This window comes from Lytechinus variegatus, chromosome 12 (assembly GCF_018143015.1).
Source record: "Lytechinus variegatus isolate NC3 chromosome 12, Lvar_3.0, whole genome shotgun sequence".
Classification (NCBI taxonomy): domain Eukaryota; kingdom Metazoa; phylum Echinodermata; class Echinoidea; order Temnopleuroida; family Toxopneustidae; genus Lytechinus; species Lytechinus variegatus.
Genome location: NC_054751.1, coordinates 1,206,771 through 1,227,051, shown reverse-complemented (window position 1 = coordinate 1,227,051; position 20,281 = coordinate 1,206,771). Strand labels below are relative to the sequence as shown.

The following is a 20,281-nucleotide window of genomic DNA, read 5'->3' as shown; positions in this document are numbered from 1 at the left end:
CTTCGGACTTTGAAACAGAGGGTCGTGGGCAGTAGCGGACCATGACCCGGAGGAGACAAAGCATTGGGGGGGCACTGCATTGTCTGTGAACAATGCTGTGCCCCCCAATGCTTTGTCTCCTCCGGGTCACGGTCCGCCACTGGTCGTGGGTTCAAATCCCAGCCATGGCATAGTTTCCTTCAACAAGTAATTCATTCACATTCTGCTGCACTAAACCCAGGTAAGGTGAACGGGTAACTGGCAGGAATTTATTCCTTGAAATGCGTGTGCGCTGTGATCTTAGAAATTACAGCTGCCAAGCTACAGCTGGGGTAATAGAGACATTATTCATGTGATTTGCACTATACAAGAACTGTATGTTATTATTATTACAATTCCATCCCCTTCTCACTACATTCCCCATTCATTTTCTTATTATTTCCACCCTTTCTCCCTCTCTCTCACTACCTCCCACCCCTCCCCTACCTACCATTTCTCTATTCCCCCTTCCCTTCAACTCACCCTCTCATCCCCTCTCTTGCCCTGCACCTCTCCCCACCCCTCTCTCCTGACCTTCTTCCTTCTTCTCTTCCTCCTCCCTTCCCTTTCTCTCCTTTCCTCTTTACCTTCTATTTCCCTCCTTTCTCTATTTCTTCTTAATTGATCACTTTTTTCTTTTCCTTTTTTTTTGTCTCACAGAATTCATCCATGAATAAAAACAAGAACGTGTAAGTACAGGATCATACATTTCCATGCCATTTGCTCTGGCATTAATTGCTGTGATAGAAAGCCAAGCATAAAACCTAACCTCCAAATCTGAATAAACCCTATTCTTATCTTTACATTATTCTGAACCAAATACTCTTATTACAATTTTAACTCTAACCCTATGCCCTGTGAGATATTAAGGCAGGAGCATGTGTCGTGTCGCTGAACATGCATTTATCAATTAAGATATTTGTTAAGTTTTGTTTGAAACATGACCTAGATGTAATCATACACAGAGTTTCAGTTTTATTCACACACACAAGAAGAGTCCTGAATTGAATGAGTATTTTCTTACAAAATAAAGCCCCCATGGACACTAATAGTAGCTTTTATAATACTAGAGTATAAAACTGCACATGAATGGTTTGTGACTTCTTGTGTGAAATGCAATGAGTTTCCTTTCCCCAGGGCTTTTCATAGGTTTCCTCAAAAACAAAAATCAAAGAAAGACAATTGAATTGTATAGACGGCTATTTCAGATAAAGAAAAACCTTAATTCTCATGATATTCTTTATTTTCACATGTATATAAATTCAGAACTTTGTTCCTTAATACCGTCCTTTCACACTGTAAAAAAATTGTAATTTGAATGATGATTCCAGTGAAAAATAAGGCTGATGAAAAGTTTTGAGCATGTGTGAAACCAAACTAGAATCACGAATGCTAATTACAATCACAAATTCAAATTCTACTCCATAGGTGAATTCCAGGTAAGTTTCACTCAAATTACAATACAAATTTTCCATGTGAAAGGTCCAATGATTCTAAAGACAAATTGAAATCATCATTATGATGATGATTCAAGATTCACTTGTGAAAATGCCCGTAGTCTTTACCCATTTATATTTAGCTCCCAATTTCTTTTTTTTTGGTGTCCAGGGGTATAGATGTAAGTGGCTCCAATTGGCCTTCTGAAATCATAGTATTTTTCTGTGTATCCAAATGCATAAATTGTTGGTAATTTTTACTAGGTGACATTTCTTTTATATGAATACAAAAAATGAATAAATGATTAGGGTATCTTTCCTGCTATTCCCATCAGGTGTAGGCCCACTGATGAAGACTTTGTTCAGAAGAAGAAGAAGAAGTTCCGTCTTGTGCATCTTCTTGGAATCCTGTATGCTGCCCTCAGGTTTCTTGGAGAACCAGTCTTGGTCTCAGACCTTGTCAGGTAGATAGATTGCCACTTGGTCTACAGCCATCTGGTCTCTTCCCACTTGGTCTAATCATAGATCACCTACAACCAATTTGTCTACTCCATTTAGGCCGTGTTTATGCTTCCACTTTTCAGGCCAGAATCAGCGTTTCAAACGTGATTAGTCCCAAACACGGTTGCGTCCATGCTTACTTTCATTTAAACGCTGTTTCAAAACGCCGATCGTAAACTCACAAAAAGGTGCGTTTGTAAACGTCGTTTGACCAGAATCAGGCTTTCTGGGGAAGTATAAACAGAACTACGATCGTAAACGTGTTTAAAGGATGTCATTTGGTACATGCTTCCGGTGAGATGAAAATCCGCGGGCAAATACAGTCGTATTGCTCCATGTTATCTCCACATAATAACAACAATCGGAAAAAAAACTTTCAAAAAAAGGCGCGCCCAATTTGACCTCGCTTTACGATGCGAAGCCAGCTGGAGATCGCGATTTGCTCTGAAAAGTTAAGCATAAACAGCACTCCCAGAACCACGTTTACGATCGGCGTTTTGAATCTACGTTTGAAATCGCTGATTCTGTCCTCGCAATGGAAGCATAAACACACCCTTAGTCTTATTAGATGGTATTCTTATAACCATGGTTTAGTTAAACCTGGGTTAACTGGGTTGACCAAATGAGACATAGATTTTTAATAGTAGGAAAAACGCAATTAGACCAAACTGATGGTTGACCAAATGGGTTTATCCCATGTGGTTTTAGACTATCCAAGAAGGAGATTAACTTCTTGTAAACCAAGTGAATATAAACCATTAGTCTAAAAATCTCTTTCATACATGACACATCAGAGCTCAGCAACATGTTTCAAAGGCCCATATTCTGAAGTCGCATTTTACCAAGACCATGGTCTAAGCTTACTCTGAAGTTATGGAAAACCAACATTGTCAAAATTTTGTGTACATCATATCTTTCGTATGTTTACTGAGCTCATTCCCAATTATTTCTTGATGAAGACAGCAACTATCTTTTTTATCATTCCCAGACAGTTCTAAATGATTTAAGAGTTAAATGAGCTGATGCATTTAACTTGTTCTGTTAGAGACTTATGTCATGATTGGCTATTCATAGTTGAAACACAAGTATAGACCACAGTTTCATTTATGTTCAGAATACGGGCCGGTGTTCAGATTTAGTGAGACATATCATGGTCTCACAACACTTAGTCAAAATACTTTGGCAGCTTCAGGTTTCCTTTTCTCTTGTTTAAAGGTCAAGTCCACCCCAGAAAGTTGTTGATTTGAATTGATAGAGAAAAATCAGACAAACATAACGCTGATAATTTCATTGAAATCATATGTAAGATAAGAAAGTTATGACATTTTTTAATTTAGCTTATTTTTCACAATGCCCAACTGAGCAATATGCAACTGAGAGACTCGATGATGTCCTTCACTCACTCTTTCTTTTGTTTTTTATTGTTTGAATTATACAATATTTTCATTTTTACAGATTTGACAAGAAGGACCAACTTGACTTAACCATAAACTGTTAAATTATGGTTATTTCACATGTTCAGAGAGGAATAAAATTTTGTTTGACATGACAATGAGGAGAAAATACGAATTTTTCATATATTTCATTTAATGAAATAGAAAAGAAATGTGTTGTGAAATTAAGTGAAACTTTAAAATGGCAAAACTTTCTTATTTTACAGCCGATTTTGATGAAATTTTCAGTGTTTTGCTTGTTGGATTTTTCTCCTTTTATTCATATTAACTTTTTGTTGGGGTGGACTTGTCCTTTAAGTTGATGTTATTTTATTCCAATCCTCTTCTAAGATGGGTTTTAGAGGGTCACCTGCCTTTCTATGGAACCAGCGATGTCCTACCTAAGGACATCACAGGCAAGTTTGATTCGTCTGGTACTCATGTGTTCCTTGTGGCTAAACCAGTAAGTAATGATAATTATATTTGCTTCTATAGTGATGGCGTTGGTGGTGTTGGTGGATGTGGTGATGATGATGGTGATGATGATGATGATGATGATGATGATGATGATGATGATGATGATGATGGTGATGATTGTAATAATGATGATTATGATGATGATAGAGGTGGTGGCGATGGTGGTGATGATGATGATGATGATAGATTATGATGATGATGATGATGATGATGATGATGATGATGATAGATGATGATGATGATAGAGGTGGTGGCGATGGTGGTGATGATGATGATAATGATGATGATTCGGACTCCGGTGACCAGGGTTCGATTCCCAAGTGGTGCACTAATGCCCTTTGGTAAGGCATTTATCCTCATTACCGGGTCCCTTGGAGAGGACCTTAAGCCTTTGGTCCCCTGGTTGCTTGCTCACAGGCGTTTGTGCTTTCTTAGCAGTCAGGTTAACACCTCGGTGTAACATAACATGATGATGATGTAACTTCTTGTCATCAATTTTAGTCATTTTTACTCACTCCCTAACATTGTGCATGCCAATGATATTGTTTTTCATCTCGACACACAGTGATCAATGTTATTGTCCATAGCTTTCAAGTCAAAAACATTCTTGAAGCATTACTACATGTACCTCCTTCCTATACTTTACACCCACTAGATGTATTTAGTATTAAGGGCACTATAGGAAAAAAGATCTTCATGTGCATTTTCACAAGTGAGTGAGACATTCTTGCAAATGTCTTGCTTGATTGTCGATTTAATTAACAAGGGGTCAATGAAAAATTCCCTAGATGTGTATTTTCACAAGTGAACAAGACACAGTATGGTATTAGTTTGTTGAGATGAATTGTATTGGCACTGTCGACTATTAAGAGGGTGTAGGATATGCATTTTCGCAAGCAGGTGAGACACAATATTAAGGATAATGCCTTTGTCTCCTCTGAACATGCAATTTCACAAACAGGGAAGACACAGTATGTTAATGTGATATTCATTGATTGAGATTTAATATATAACTGGACTGTGAAAAGGGCCCTTGTTTTGTATTTTAACAATAGGACGAAATGTAATGATGCTATAAAGGTCTTGTTTGTTTCCTGAAGCGAGACTATCCTATTTCCTTTTTGCATTCTGTTCACAGGATCTGCTTTATACCTCTAAGCTTCAAGAGCCAGTCTCTCATGTTCTTAGTGTGTTAGATATCGATCTACCAGTCTTTGATCACCTGAAGCTGGACTTTGTCATTGGTCGATTTATCTCATCGCTTCATCTGCCAGGTGAGCTGTGATGATGATGATGATAGATGATGATGATGATGACGATGACGACGATTGTGACGATAATGATGATGATGATAAATATGATTATGATGATAGTGGTGATGATGTTGGTGATGATGATGATGATGATGACGATAATGACGACGATGACGACGATGAATATGATGATGAGGATAATTATGATGATAGTGGTGATGATGATGAAGATGATGATGATGATGATGGTGATGATGGTGATGATGATGATGATGATGATGATGATGGCGGCGGTGGTGTTGGTGGTGATAATGAAATCACCGATTCTCTTAAATGCATGCGATGAAACAGAACAGCCTTTTTAATGCCAGCCTATCAAAAACTATCCTGTTCTCAGCTGCAGGGGGCAGCATTCATCAAGGGAATATTGAACATTGACATTATGCAAAATTTATGCACAAAGAATATTTCCATTATATGAGTTCAAGTTTAAAAATAACATTCCAAAAGTTTCTTACTGTACATGAAGTACCTTTAAATCAAAATGAATCTTGGCAAAAATTTTGAAAATTATTCCGTTTCAGCTGCAAGTACCTTTAGCGGTCATATTGATTTTTTTTCTTAAAAATGATGTAAACACCTGAAGCATGGTATGAACAAAATCAATTTTATTATATCATATGTAAAGTGTTTTAAAGTAGAGACTATCTCAACCAATTTTTACAATATTTATACAGTAATATTTGATCTGTCCAATCAATCGCCATGCTGAATTTTCTCACGTGGTAAAAAAAATCCACATTGCCGTTTGTAAACAATCTAACGTTTCATTTAATTGTTTTTGGTTAGAGGGGGTTTTTTTTAGTAATCACAGAGTCATTTATACACACATTTCATCTTGCCTTGGATATGTATTTGCAGATTAAATCAGAATGGTAATGATAAGCATTTGTATAGTGTCATCTATGTAGGTAGAATATTTTCCAATGCGTCTCATTATTTATAACCATAGCTTTAGCTCAAGCTGTTATTTACTGCACTTGGTGCATTCAAGGAATTAATCCTGCATGGTATCTATTCACCTCACCTGGGTTCAGTGCATCACCATGGGGGTAAATTTCTTGCTGAAGGAAAATGTGCCATGGCTTGGATCTGAACCCACGGCCATCTCGTTGATAGACAAAAGTCAGAACCACTAGACCATGATTCCCCTTAAAGGGGAAGTTCACCCTGACAAAAAGTTTATTGTAAAAATAGCAGAAAAAATGATAAAAAATATTGCCGAAGGTTTGAGAAAAATTCATTAAATAATTAAAAAGTTATTAGAATTTCAATTATTTGATTTGTGACGTCATATGCGAGCAGCATTCATACATAGCGAATGGTAAAAAAATCAAATAAATGTCATTTTCTCAGAAAATTGAAAATGTTTTTCACTCTACCTTTTGTATATCAATAGACAAATCATTTCACACCCGATCATGAATAGAAAACAAAATTAAGTCATCAGGAACCATACAAAATTTGAAATTCATGCATTTTATATTACATAACAAATGGGGCAGCTGCTCGTCTATGACGTCACAAATCCAAAACTTTGAACTCTAATAACTTTCTTACTTTTTAACGGATTTTCCTGAAAACTTCACCAATATTTTTTACTATTTTTTCTGCTATTTTTACAACAAAGTTTTCTTCAGGGTGAACTTCCCCTTTAATATGCTCACAGTGTTCCCCAATGTTTTTTTTAAATTTCTTCACAGCATCATTCCTTCAAATCACCCATCATCTGATGACCAAATACCCAGCCACCGTTGATCATCCGCGGAATAAAAAGAAGAAGAATAAAAAGGAACAATTCGAGATAGAGGAAGGTCCAGCTTTGGCTTACATCATAGTCGCGATGAAGCTACTCTTTGGATTGGACGGACACACTGAGGTGCTTTCTTCAGAGATTGGAAGAATCGTTAGGAACAAACTACCTACAGGTAAATGACTGTTGTAATCCCGGAACCTGTCCCACACAGAGTTGTGGTGATCAAACGATAAGAATAAGATGATAATGTTTAGGCCTGGTGGGTGTTTCATAAAGCTGTTCGTAAGATAAGAACGACTTTAAGAACGACTGGTGACCCTTTCTTTTGGTAAATGGTGTACACCATAGGCGATGGTTTAGCGCGTAAGAAAGGATCACCAGTCGTTCTTAAAGTCACTCTTAACTTACGAACAGCTTTATGAAACGGCCCCCTGGGAGTATAACTCAAACCATCGGAGCATTTAATTAGTTTATCAACCATTGGCAAAAAAAATTACCTTTTATAATAATTAAATGTTCGCCAGATGTTGTTTACTGATTTGAGGCATTCGATTATCACACGTACATGGCTACATAATCTTTGAAAATTTGACAACCAAGTGTAAGATTGCAAATTGAATTAACGTGAACCTATTACCGGTCAATAAATATCACAAATGAATGCAATTGTAATACCATTATCACTCACATTATATATGTGATTTAATTTCTTTGTTTTGTATTCTTTACATTACGACTATATCAGTTATGATATTGATTCATAGGCCGGTATTCTGAACTCTGGTCCAAAGTTGTGGTTTAACAATGGAGAGCCAATTGTGACTTGTATCTGCTGCAATACAAGCTTAATTTGTCAGCTCATTTGACACTCAAAACATTCATAACTGACTGGGAATAAATAATTACTGAAATAGTTCTCTTCTTCATTAAAACATGAGGAAAGAGCCAAGTAAAGATTAGGAATTATCATCCATATTAGACATCTGAGCCGGTCATTTACAAAACCGTATTGCCCTAGATTCATAAATATCGGGAAGGGATAGGTATATTATTTGTATTTTCCTTGATCTCAATGCGCATATTTACTTTGCATGCAGAGACGACGCAAAATATACCTTTGTATTTTCTCTGGTCTCACATCCGGGCATTTGAGGATGCGTATAAAGAGATACGCTTCATAAGGATCTGCGCGCCAACAATATACGTCATAATAAAGACATCACTGGATCCAAGCGCTTACAAGTACGTCATAATGGTGAAGTGCAAAGCCTAGACCCTTATATTAACAAGACACAATATAACTATTTTAAAAAGAAATATCACCATTATCACGATATTTGCTCTAGATATCTGATTTGGATGATAATAAAAATATTGACTGGCTCTTCTTTCGGGGAACATCAAATATATTGCCCTTAAAAGACCCATATTGCCCTCGTCTAAAGACTCGGGCCAATATGATTCTTTTGCTGGCAATATATTTGATGTTCCGCTCAAGGCCAGTCAATGTTATATAAATATATAATGGGAATGCAAACTTGAAATTTTTGGCTTCTCATAATTTTAACAATTTTAACCTAAGTCAAACCAGAATTCAGAATGCGGACATTTACATAATCATTGTCTGATTGATAAACCTCTTTGTAAATACATAATTTTTCTTTTTTTAATTATTTTTCAGGTAGCAAGGTTGTCCCATTTATATTTGAGGAGTGGATGGCTTGTGAAAAACTGAGGGCAAAACACCATCAGATCAAAACCAACATTTTCAGCCATCAGTAAGTCATTATATAGCTATCTTCATATTTTTTCATTATCATTTTGATCATTCATTTTGTTACAATGCAATTTGGACTGGGAATAGAATTCCCTCCAGAAGTTATTAATGTTTGAAATTTAAGTAATTCTACCCTCATCAAATCTCTTGGTTATATGTCTATATAATACTACAAAGTCACCAGTTTCACAAAGTAATAAATAACGCAAATGAAATTAAGAAAACAAAAATGGCAAATTTACTAGGTCCAGTACATGCGTCATCAAATTTTTACATGGGTAATAGAAAACAGGCATACAACTACTTTGAAATGAAATTAATAGTGTAATTTTACGTATTATATGGTATTAGATTTCAAAATGTCAAATTTATTATTTTTTCCTTGATTTATTTATTCATAAGTCTTTTTTTTAGTAGGGTGGCTCCATCAGTAATTGATATACTGTTGTCCTTGGAGGCCCTACAACAAAAATACAAACATTTAACAAACATGAGTATAAACAGTGTACAATGTAAGTTGAAACAAACAAACTGTAAAGAAAAGAACAACACAAGGGGCCAGTTTATAAATTAAGAATATCATAACGCCAAAATAGAAGACTAAATGAGGATTAGGATTGAGCATTTCTTAAAAAATTAGGTAGATTGTTCCAAATGAATGCACCAGCAAAAGAAAAACTTTGTTTGCCCATTTCTGTTCGAAGGGCATGCAGAGAGGTGAGTGATGTTTCAAGATTCATCGATCAGCATTCCAAGTCCTTCCTACTCAACTCAAAAAGAGAAACACTATACAAAGCCGTAAAGTACCAAGGTAAGCCTCTCATTACCATCTTGGACCCTGTTTCATAAAACTTGCTATCAATCGTAAGTTTAGAGCTATTATCACACCTTCTACCCTTTACCCACAATAGATTTCTTCAGCATGAAGGTAAGCCAGTCAGTCTTTTTGGACCCTGTTTCATAAAACTTGCTATCAATTGTAAGTTTAGAGCCATTATCACACCTTCACCCTTTACCCTGAATAATGTCCACAAGTGTGAAGGTAAGCCAGTCACTGTCTCCTTGAAACTGGACCCTGTTTCATAAAACTTACTATCAATCGTAACTTCAGAGCCATTATCACACCTACCCTTTACCCTGAATAATTTCCACTAGTGTGAAGGTAAGCCAGTCACTGTCTCCTTGGATCCTGTTTCATGAAAAACTTACCAATTGCATATTTGAAGCTATTATCAAATCATAGCCCTTATCAATGAATCCCACATCTTGGACCCTTTTTCATGGAAACAGTTATGAATTATAAGTTTAAAGTTATTATCAGACCTTTACCTCTTTATCAATAGATTCCAGAATACCAAGGCAAGCCTCTCTCCTTGGACCCTCTGTCATAAAACTTGTCAATAGCAGTTTAATGTTCTTATCATAACCCCCCCCCCCCCCTTACCATAAATAAATCCTTGGACCCTGTATACAAAAAACTTTGCAAGTTTAGAGCTTTTGTCAAACATTCCCCTCCTTTATCCACAGCAGATCCCACAAGTACCAAGGGAAGCCTCTCACTGCAATCTTGGACCCTGTTTCATAGAACCTGTTATCAATTGACAGTATAAAGCTATTCATATCACACATTCACCCCTTTAGTAAGCTTGTGAATGCCATACCTAATTTTAATTTGCAATCGACATTTATGCAATTGTGTTCTCTCTTTTCCTTCCTTTTTCATGAAATTTTGAATACAGGTCAGAGCCTTGGAAGTGAGATGCAGCGACCATTTATGAAAGTCAGAGATCAAGGTGAACCAAGTGGCCAGTCATGTATTCATGATGCTCCAAGCAGCTTTCCATACCCCGGGAATGGTCTTGACCAGAGATCGGAAAGAGAATCCAACAGTACGGAGTCTGGTACTGGAATAGGTCATGGTGCTGTGCCCTCTGCTACCAATGGTGTCCACTGGATCTCCAAGAACTATCTTGCTTCATGCAACTTCTCAAGGAGCAGCGTAGACTACCTTGTGAATCTCACCAAGTTCTGTAAGAAGAACGATTTGGATCTGGAAAGCGTATTAAGCGATGAGAGACTGAAGAAGATCATGTCAGAGAAGAAGGCAGAGTCTGACGCCGGTGGGAGTGAGCAAAGAGGAGGGAAGAGAAAGAAAGCTGGCAGTAAAGCTAAAGGCAAAGGAGAGACTCCAGGTCATCAAGATGAAGACGATTCTGACCCAGCTGCAGCTTCTGAAGGCACATCAAAGCACACAAGGACAAAGAGAAAGAGGATTAGAAGAGAAGAGGACAATACTGGAAATGGAAACCTAAGGACAATGAAAGGGGCAGGAACTGACTCCATGAGCCGAAGTGATGTTGAGGAACTACCCTATGAGCAATGGAAACAAATGGTGTTATCAAGGACAGAGGAAGCAGATGTCAGTAAGGACAATCCTGGTAAGTCTTCCACAGGACTTGTTTCCTACAGCGTCTCCTACACCAGGTACAAGCCAGTCAGTGTTAAGCAAGCCAAGGCTAGTATGTATCAAGACGGTGAACCAGCAGCATGGAGGCCGTTCCATCGGTCGTACCAGTGGCTTCTAGAGCACTGTGCTGCCCTCTTGAGACTAGACTGGATGTACATTCATGAAGCAGTGGCTGCATTAGAAAATCGGATATTTGATTTGGAGGGCCACAAAATATGGACCCATTAACTACAGGATTCTGTAATTCCCACAGGGACTACTCGGCGCTGAATTCATGACATGTCATGTAGCCCTCAACAAGAATTTAGTAAACAGCAAAAGGGATTTCAAGTTTGGTGTTGGTGTTTGCTTCGAAAGGACAAATCAGATAGCTGCCCCTAGCTTCAATACCTACATCATATAACTTCTAGTGTGACCATCTCAGCACCGGCTTCAGATAACATTTGGTGCTGTTTTGATGAAAAATTTGGCCACCACCAATACAAAAATATAAGCACCAAGTTTGAAATCATTCATTGTTGACAGCAGGGCTGCTCGCAAGTCGGCAATAAAATGAAGAGCTTCCTTTGAAGGTGTCAAACTAAATCTCCCTTGCTGTTCTCCGATATATAAAGTTTTGGGTTAATAGAGGCAGAAATGTTTTGAGCCTCAGGTGTATTATGACATTTTCTGCCATGAAGTAAAGGCCCCTTCACATCATTCCATGCAAGCCTTGCGGGGTATTGCCCGCAACTCGCCCGCAAAAATGTTTTGAGCATGTTTAACACTTTTCTGCGTGCCAATCAGACTTGCGTGCGCATCTGCGTGTAAGATACTGTCAATTCAGCCGACCTGCGGGTAGCAAAAATAGTTATCCGCAAGTCACATGGAACGATGAGACTGGGTCTTCATAAACGTACTTGATTGAGAAAGTTGTTTGAACTACTTTTCCAAACTTACATTTATTCTTGGCACAAGAAGCCTCTTTGATAGGTTCTATTAATACAGGAAAGAGTACAATTTACAAGAAAATATTGATATCCCACCAATGCAAGCAAGTCAACCATACACAACTACCTGTTGTCGTTTTATCAACGGTGGTTTTTTGAAAACCTGATAGTTTGTCAGAGGATTGACAGGTATGGCAACAAGCGGACCAAATCCTGATATCCTTAGTTAAAATATGAATGGTAAATTTAAAACATGTAGGTCCTGTGGAAACAAATTGTTTGAATAACTTACTAAGAAAATCTATCTGATTATCTTAATTCATTTTCCTTTTTAAATACCAATATGGAAAAATCATATTACAGATAAACCTGTAAGAGCAGTATTTCCTTAGAGTTGTGGGTGACATTAGCAGGGTCTCTGAAAAAATATGTGATCACACAAGATAAATTTGCCAATGAAAGGTGCTTTGAGAAAGAATATCTGTATAAAATACTGAGTTTTGAATTTATTACTTGTGAGATAGCATGAAACACTGATGGATCATTTTGTGATACAGAATATATTTTCATGATTATTTATATGTTTTACCCAAAGCCACGTTTGTGAATAAAAGATATTTATACAACATTTCGTCTGTTTTATACTGTTTTGTGTGTCTTTACATTTGCTTTCTCCTACAGTTCAAAATGCAGAAAATGCAATTGTTTTCTTCCTTGTAACAGAGCTATGTCTGTAAAACTACTAATTAAAAGTGGAATCTAACCTTCATGAATATATAGCTAAAAATATTGATGGTGATTTGATAAGCATCCATTCAAGAGCAAGAGAGTTGTAAATTTTGATTAAGGACATGAAAACCCAAGGACAGAATCTTTCTTATTTGAAAGAGTAAAATGAGAGGAGTGATTCAAAACAAGTTTTTAATTATCTTTCAAGGTGCTGCTTATGAGATTCTTAGCTCGATATATATTACAAGAAAAATATGCTTGACACAGCATAAACAAAAACATTTGTTCATGCATTTGGAAAGGGTAGGTGCGTGTTCCCCCAATATCTTAATACCCTTAACCCTAAAGACTGGGGGGGCTGATTCAGCCCCCCCCCCTCGACATTTTTTGCGATAAATCCGCCGCGCGAAATTTTTTGACCGCGTCTCTCTGACTTTTTACATTCAAGTCTCGCGCAACTTTTGTGACCAAATTTGCGACCCCCGGGTACGCGGTTCTGAAATTACGCAACATTTCGTAAGTGCATGCAGACCCAAAATTGCACAAAAACGTGAATTTGTGTACAAATCCAATGCAAAGAGTTTTTAGCCAAAATTCATAGAATGTATCATTATTTTTCATTTTACTGATTGAAATTAATTAATTCCATCATATTTATGGTCCAAATAAAGTCCCTGACAATTTCCATTGGAAAAACAAAGAAATACATAAGAAATTTAGAAAACAATATAATACATAAAAAATGTGATTTTGACATTTTTTAAAGTACATTTGATCAGATTCATGTGAAGTGTCTGTGTACCAAAAATTAGCATGTTAGGGGCATTTTTTAGTTAAAGCAAAATTTTGATTTTACGCATAAATTAGCATAATTAATTAGCAATGACATTTTTAGTTTTGTAGATTATGCCATGGGTAATGCGCATGCCAAGTTTCGTCGCGATCGACCGCCGAGATCATAAGGGGGGGCTGAATCAGCCCCCCCCCTGTCTTCTTAGGCATTGAAATAGCCCAGTCTATTTAGGGTTAAGATTTGATATTGCGTTTGATAAGAGCTGAAGAAGGGTTAGGGGGTCTTGAGAACTGATGACTGAAAGGAAGGGCTGAATAACTGGGGAGAACTTCGGTCAATTAAAAAGAGTGAAAATTATATGCTTTGAACGGTTGGGAACACTTGAAAAAGGGGTGGGAGGGCTTGTGGGCCGTACCCATAATGCCATTATACATGCATCGCCCTCCTCCCGGGGGGAGAAGTGTGACAAAACGGTCAAGCAGTATCTTTACAGATAATGGAGAAAATTCTATCAACACAACATTTTGTAACAGACTGAATGAATACTAATCTTCATATGACTTTATATTTCAAGGCATTTCAGAAAAAATCTTTTAATCATTGGTTACAATTCACAATAATCATGCTTTCTTAATCGTTTTTTATGCTTTCAAACATCAGCAATCGCTATGGATAGCGCTTTCATATACCAGTGGTGATTATCCATTACTTGTGACGTTTGTGCTAAAGATTACAACTGAGTAATCGCACCTAGTACTCTGTAATGCACGGTGTGATATTACTTGCATTGTCACATATTGTACAAAAACTGAATAATACATCACAATGCTGCCAAGGAGCATAACAGGCACCTTCTCAAAGGGAATCCTACCAGCTGCTTTTCATCACCAATCCTCACACTTCTTCATAGAAAAAAATAACGGGGAATGTAGGGACAGCTGCTATGAACAGGGCAGAACTAAAGCGGAATTTCTGCGAAAATATGCGGCAGACTACTGACAGTTTGCCTTAACTTACTTAAAGGAAAAGTCCACCCCAACCATTAGTTGATTTGAATAAAAAGAGAAAAATCCAACAAGCATACCATTGAAAATTTCATCAAAATCGGATGTAAAATCAGAAAGTTATGATAAAGTTTTGCTTAATTTCACAAAATAGTTATATTCACATCCTGGTCAGTATGCAAATGAGGGAACTGATGACATCACTCACTATTTCCTTTGTATTTTATTATATGAAATATTCAAATTTTCTCGTCCTGTGAAACAAATTTTATTTTGCCCTGAACATGTGAAATTACCATTGTTTGACATTTTATGTTTCAGTCAAGTTGGTCTTTGTTGTCAAATCTGTAAGAATTGAAATATTGTTTAATTCAAACAATAAAAAAACAAAAAATAGTGAGGGACATCATCGATACTCTCATTTGCATGTGACTAAATCGTGCATATAACTATTTTGTGACAAATAAGCGAAATATTGTATAATTCAAACAATAAAAAACAAAAGAAATAGTGAGTGAGGGACATCATCGATACTCTCATTTGCATATAACTATTTTGTGACAAATAAGCGAAACTTAGAAATTTCATAACTTTCTTATTTTACATCCGATTTTGATGAAATTTTCACCATTATTCTTTTCCGATTTTTCCCTCTTGATTAAAATCAACATTTTTCTTAGGTAGACTGATCACCACTGGTGAATGATAGTGATATCCAAAACGAGCGGTTACGTCTAAAAGCACTCACATGTACATATCAATGATTCAAGGAGTACTACAGGTACAACTATACAAGTCAATCCTCTATTAGTTGAAGCAATTTTTAAAGCAGATTATGCACAAGATATGTGATATATACCCCATCTATAAAGTCGAATTTCTTCCAAGTAGAACAAATTTGTTGTCCCAACAGATTTTCTTTGGCAAAGTTACCTGTAATCTGAATTTCTGTTATTCTACCCTGAGCTGGAGCAATACCAAAGCAAGTGGCAAAACAAACACATCTTTCATTTTATACACTGTCAATGCAATACCTTGATGGTTTGCCTGGCATATCTCCAAGCAGAATGAGCTGTCATGCGCAATATCTAACCCAAAAATATGAGCACACTCAGTAAAATATGAAAACATAAATACTTCAAATTTGTGGGGGTTGCATAATCCTGCAAATTTTTTAACTGGCCTTGCCAACACTGATGATTTTCTACATCCCTCATTAAAAGCCGGGGGGGGGGGCACTCAAATAGACCAGTTCGTAGTTACTTCATGGACAATTTTGGTCAAATGACCTTTCATTTCTTTCATCATGATAGGCAGATTTCAAAGCAAGATATTACGTAAGCTTGACTTACATAGCAGGATGAAGAAATTGAATAGACCAGGTGACTAGAATAGCACACAAATGAACACTTAATGAAGGCATTTGTTGCATTCCTACTTTAAATGCATATCTTAGCATGTTGCACAATGTACTTTGCAAACTGTGAAATACCAGTCCTTCGTGGAAGCATTGTTGATTTTTGTGGATGTAAATGAAAACGACAATTCGAAAGAATATATGAATAATCAAGACATCAAAGTTAGTGCTTATCTCATTAGATTTTAAAGCACCATGTCACTTTAGTACAGATGACCTTCTTCTGATCATGCGTAGAATCTTTTGATCATGCGCAGAAAGGAACTACGAACTGGCTTATTATATTTTGATGGGGGTGTTCCTCACGAAACCCTGAACGGGGGTCTAAGGAACTGACCATAAGGGAGAAAATTGGGGTCTTGGGAACTAAATATATACCGGGCAGTGTGAAAAACTGGTTCTACGGAACGGGGATCGCAGTACAGTAGGTACGTTGCACTGTGCATGTATACGTGGGCGCTAGCGGGAGGAGTTGTGAAGCCGTGCGTGCATCTCGTGCAGGCGTTACTCTTGCTGGAGATTTTGGCAGGGCTAGGGAACGAGATGTTTCGTAACGGTGGTCTTGCGAGCGAGGCGGGTGGCTTTTGAAGGGAACTTTTGTCATTCGGAGCATCTAGAGAACTGAAAATTAGGTCTGAAAAAGGGGGTCATCAAAGCGGCACATCCCCGTACCACCAATATACCGGTATGCGAGTGCTCTCCCCCCCCCCCCCTTCAAATTAAAATCTTCCAGATTCTTGTAAATTTCTCAATCCTTCTTGTTTACCAATTTGTGCCCAGTGGAAATACTCTCCTGTTGATAAATTGGATATATCATGTAGATTACAATTTCTGAATTACACATCCTGTATAGGCGGTTTCAAACCGCCTCGATCACAAGAATCCCCGTTAAATTACGGGAACTGTTTTCGGCTAAAAAATACCCGTTAATTATTCCTGCATTCACACCGCCCCGAAACACATCCTTCGGGATAAGTTCCCGAAGTTACGAGCATGCGCAATTATGGTCTGATAAGCAGGCAAGGCGCGAAATTCAAAATCACTAGCCCAGCAGCCACCCACGCCGCCGCGCCCAACGACACGCTTGGCTAAAAGTTCCCGTAATTTGCTTTCACATCGCCAAAATACCTGCGACCTTGGAAAAATCCCCACGAAAGTTCTCGTAATTTCGCCAAGTACCTACTATTTAGCGGGTATTTTCTTTCGGGGAAATTACGCGTAGTTTGCTTTCACATTACCAAAATACCTGGTATTTTCTGATCGGGGTAAATTTCCCGATCAGAGAATACCTGGAACTGGCGAACTTCGAGGCGGTCTGAAACCACCTTATGTTCCAGCCTGGAAAGTGTACATTACCACAAAGTATTTACTCTGTAATTTACAACATGAAACTAATTAAAGTAGTAATGACAAACCAGTTTAAACCAGTTTAAGATAATGCAAAAGAAGATGATACAAATTCAGATCTTCACGTAGAGTGGGTGGGCGGTTTGATATTCACACAATGAGAAATATTAAAAATCTCCTCTACACATGAATATGACTTCGCAAGTGTTATTACAGGCATTTAGTATCTTTGCCCAGCAGGAATCACCCCCAGCTTTAAAGACCACAAAGTAATCCGTCATTCATATATCAATGTTTTAATGATGCGTAGATAGATCCTTGTGATTTGATTGGTTGTTCGATATCGTTCATTCAGCCCATTTTGCAATGACGTCATAAACCGTGCAATTTTGGATCCATACGATACTGTCCATTGCACTCGCGCAACGAGATTGCAGCTCATGCACAAGCAGTGCGCATGTAGTAATGACGTAACAATCAACAGACCAAACTCGCACCGCATGAGTACCTTTTGCATCAAAATTCATCAATTCAATATGAAAAAAAAAATCTTTTTTTTTGTGTGTCATATAAACCAAATAATGATTTTTTTTTTCATTCGTGCAATGGACAGAATACTTCATTCAGTGAAAGATGAAATGATCCATTCAACTCGGCTACGGCTCGTTGAATGGATCATTTCATCTTTCACCTCATGAAGTATTCTGTCCATTGCACTCATAAACATTATTTGTATAATATATGATCAAATTATGCATGTCTCAATAGCATATTAGTACCAATATCCTTATGGTACAGCAAACTGAAATTACTTGCCCCTTATTTCACCTGATTAATGGCATCTAATTTGTCTAATAATTTCAGTTATTTATTTATACTTAGTCTGCAGTGCAAACCTTTTACTTCAGTAAGTAGTCTGAATACACAGCCTATAATGACTTGTGTACTGAAGGCCCTCTCGCTCTGAAATTAAAACAGCAAGTTTTAGATACGCTACTGTAGTCTTGTGTAAAGACTCCACTTGTTGATCAAATTTTCAATCGAGGTCTGTGCCCACACACTAATTTTCACTAGGAAAAGATACTATCTCCTCGTTTTATCAGAGGTAGATTTTTCGCCTTTGGACAATGCTGATACTGCCCTTTAAGTTAAATACTGAATGCACATACAATTGTGAAATCTTAGTAATATTGTCCGACAATACGTGTAGGCAACCTTCATGAAATATTGTTTGCACAATTCTTGAAATTGCGTATCTTATCCAGGTGAACAGCCTTTCTTGACGCAAGATAACTAGGTGTATACAATAAAAATGTGTTATACTCTCAAATGGTTTCTGAAAATGCAAACGATATTTCAATCCAATCCAAAGGTCATTTGATACAGAGCCTTTTCCTTTCTGTTACAAAGCACTGCGCACACACTACTCCATGTTTGGCCCTTTTAAACAATAATTAAACATCTCAGAATAATCGGCTTTCAAATGTCTCTTCCACCTATGGAAAGAAAGGGCGAACTGTACTGTTGTAATCATATATGTAAAAATCAAATACATACTCGGTATATACTTTTATTTATCAAAAATAAGATTACATGATTTTTCATGAGCGTAAGCTTGAACAATACTTTTTAATTCATGCATTTTAATAACTGAGGAAAAAAAATAACTAGGTTTTCTTTGTCTAGATACTCTGAAGCAGATGCACATGAATAATTCCAATACTTGAGCTTCTTTAGAGATAAACTTTTAACAAAGTTGAAACAGTATTTTATTTTTTATATCATCACAATTTTGTCTTCTTTCTCCAATGTTTTGCCATCTGATGCTATTTGTTGATAAATGACATCTCTCATTGGTCAGTTGCATATGACTTAGTATTAAAGCAGTTTATCCTATCCATGCTTAAAGGGATGGTCCAGGCTGGACATATTTATATCTCAATAAATAAAGTGAATTTTACTCTATTCATTCAAATATAAATATTTTCAGCTCGGACCATCCCTTTCATACCTCTGTTACATTTCCTCTACAGCCGCCGTATGGCGAAACGAACATAGCTGTTTTATCTCATTTTATTCAAACCACCAATATGTAGCTGGTACAAAAATATGTTAAAGTGGCTGTTCTTGACACGCCGTACAGCGGCCGTAGAGGAAATGTGATTGAGGTATTAGTACAGTCAAGTATTAGAGAGCCTCCTCTTTAAAAGACATAGAACATCGTCGAATACAGACAGCCATACTCCATACAAACAAATATTTTGCATGGTACACAATGTAGTGTACATACAAAAGTTAGACATTATCATGCATTTTAGGCATCTCTCATTTTCTTGGCTACAGTGTATGTACAAGCTTTGCCATGCCAACCATTGTCCAAGTAGCTGCTTCAAAAGCTTTTCGTAAGTTTCGTTATGAGCGACTTTACGAGATATCGATAATGGGTACCCTTTCTCACAAGCTAAATCAAGACCAATTAAAATTTGGTGCACATAATTCATCACAAGAAAAGGTCACCAGCCATTTGTTAAGTCATTTGTAAAGTTGCTCGTAATTTACGAACAGCTTTATGAAACACCCACCTGGGGCCCGTTGCAGAAAGAATTGCAATCAATCGCAACTCTAAATATCATGCACAACTTGAATTTCAACCAATCAACAGCGTGCATTTGGGACTTGCGATTGACTTTTGGACTTGCATTTGAACACAACTCTTTCTGCAACGGACCCCAGGCCATACGTTGTGCTCTACTCTGGAAGTATGGGGCAAATGCAGTGGAAATAAATTTACAGGTTTACTATTTCGATGCAGCTGCTGACACCAAATCTACATCAAACTATGCATTCAAAATAACTCCAATGTTGGTATTTGTAACTGCTTACC

At 37.2% G+C, this 20,281-nt stretch overlaps 1 protein-coding gene across 1 annotated transcript; it reads left to right on the top strand.

Annotated features, from left to right (window-relative positions):
- Positions 1–683: 683 nt before the first annotated feature.
- On the top strand, positions 684–12,547 carry LOC121425585. Its single transcript, XM_041621682.1, has 8 exons — positions 684–707; positions 1,790–1,918; positions 3,740–3,851; positions 5,004–5,139; positions 6,882–7,106; positions 8,616–8,712; positions 9,416–9,522; positions 10,451–12,547. Exons 1-8 carry the CDS (start codon positions 688–690, stop codon positions 11,404–11,406), a joined length of 1,782 nt encoding a protein of 593 aa, XP_041477616.1. The 5' UTR covers positions 684–687; the 3' UTR covers positions 11,407–12,547.
- The last annotated feature ends 7,734 nt before the right edge of the window (positions 12,548–20,281 follow it).

What these genes read in the sequence shown, in the direction of transcription:
- LOC121425585 (XM_041621682.1), top strand. Translation starts at nt 688, where the DNA reads ATGAATAAAAACAAGAACGT. An exon ending in CTCATCGCTTCATCTGCCAG is followed by an intron (nt 5,140 to 6,881) that starts GTGAGCTGTGAT and finishes ATTTCTTCACAG; the next exon opens with CATCATTCCTTCAAATCACC. An exon ending in CAAAGCCGTAAAGTACCAAG is followed by an intron (nt 9,523 to 10,450) that starts GTAAGCCTCTCA and finishes TTTTGAATACAG; the next exon opens with GTCAGAGCCTTGGAAGTGAG.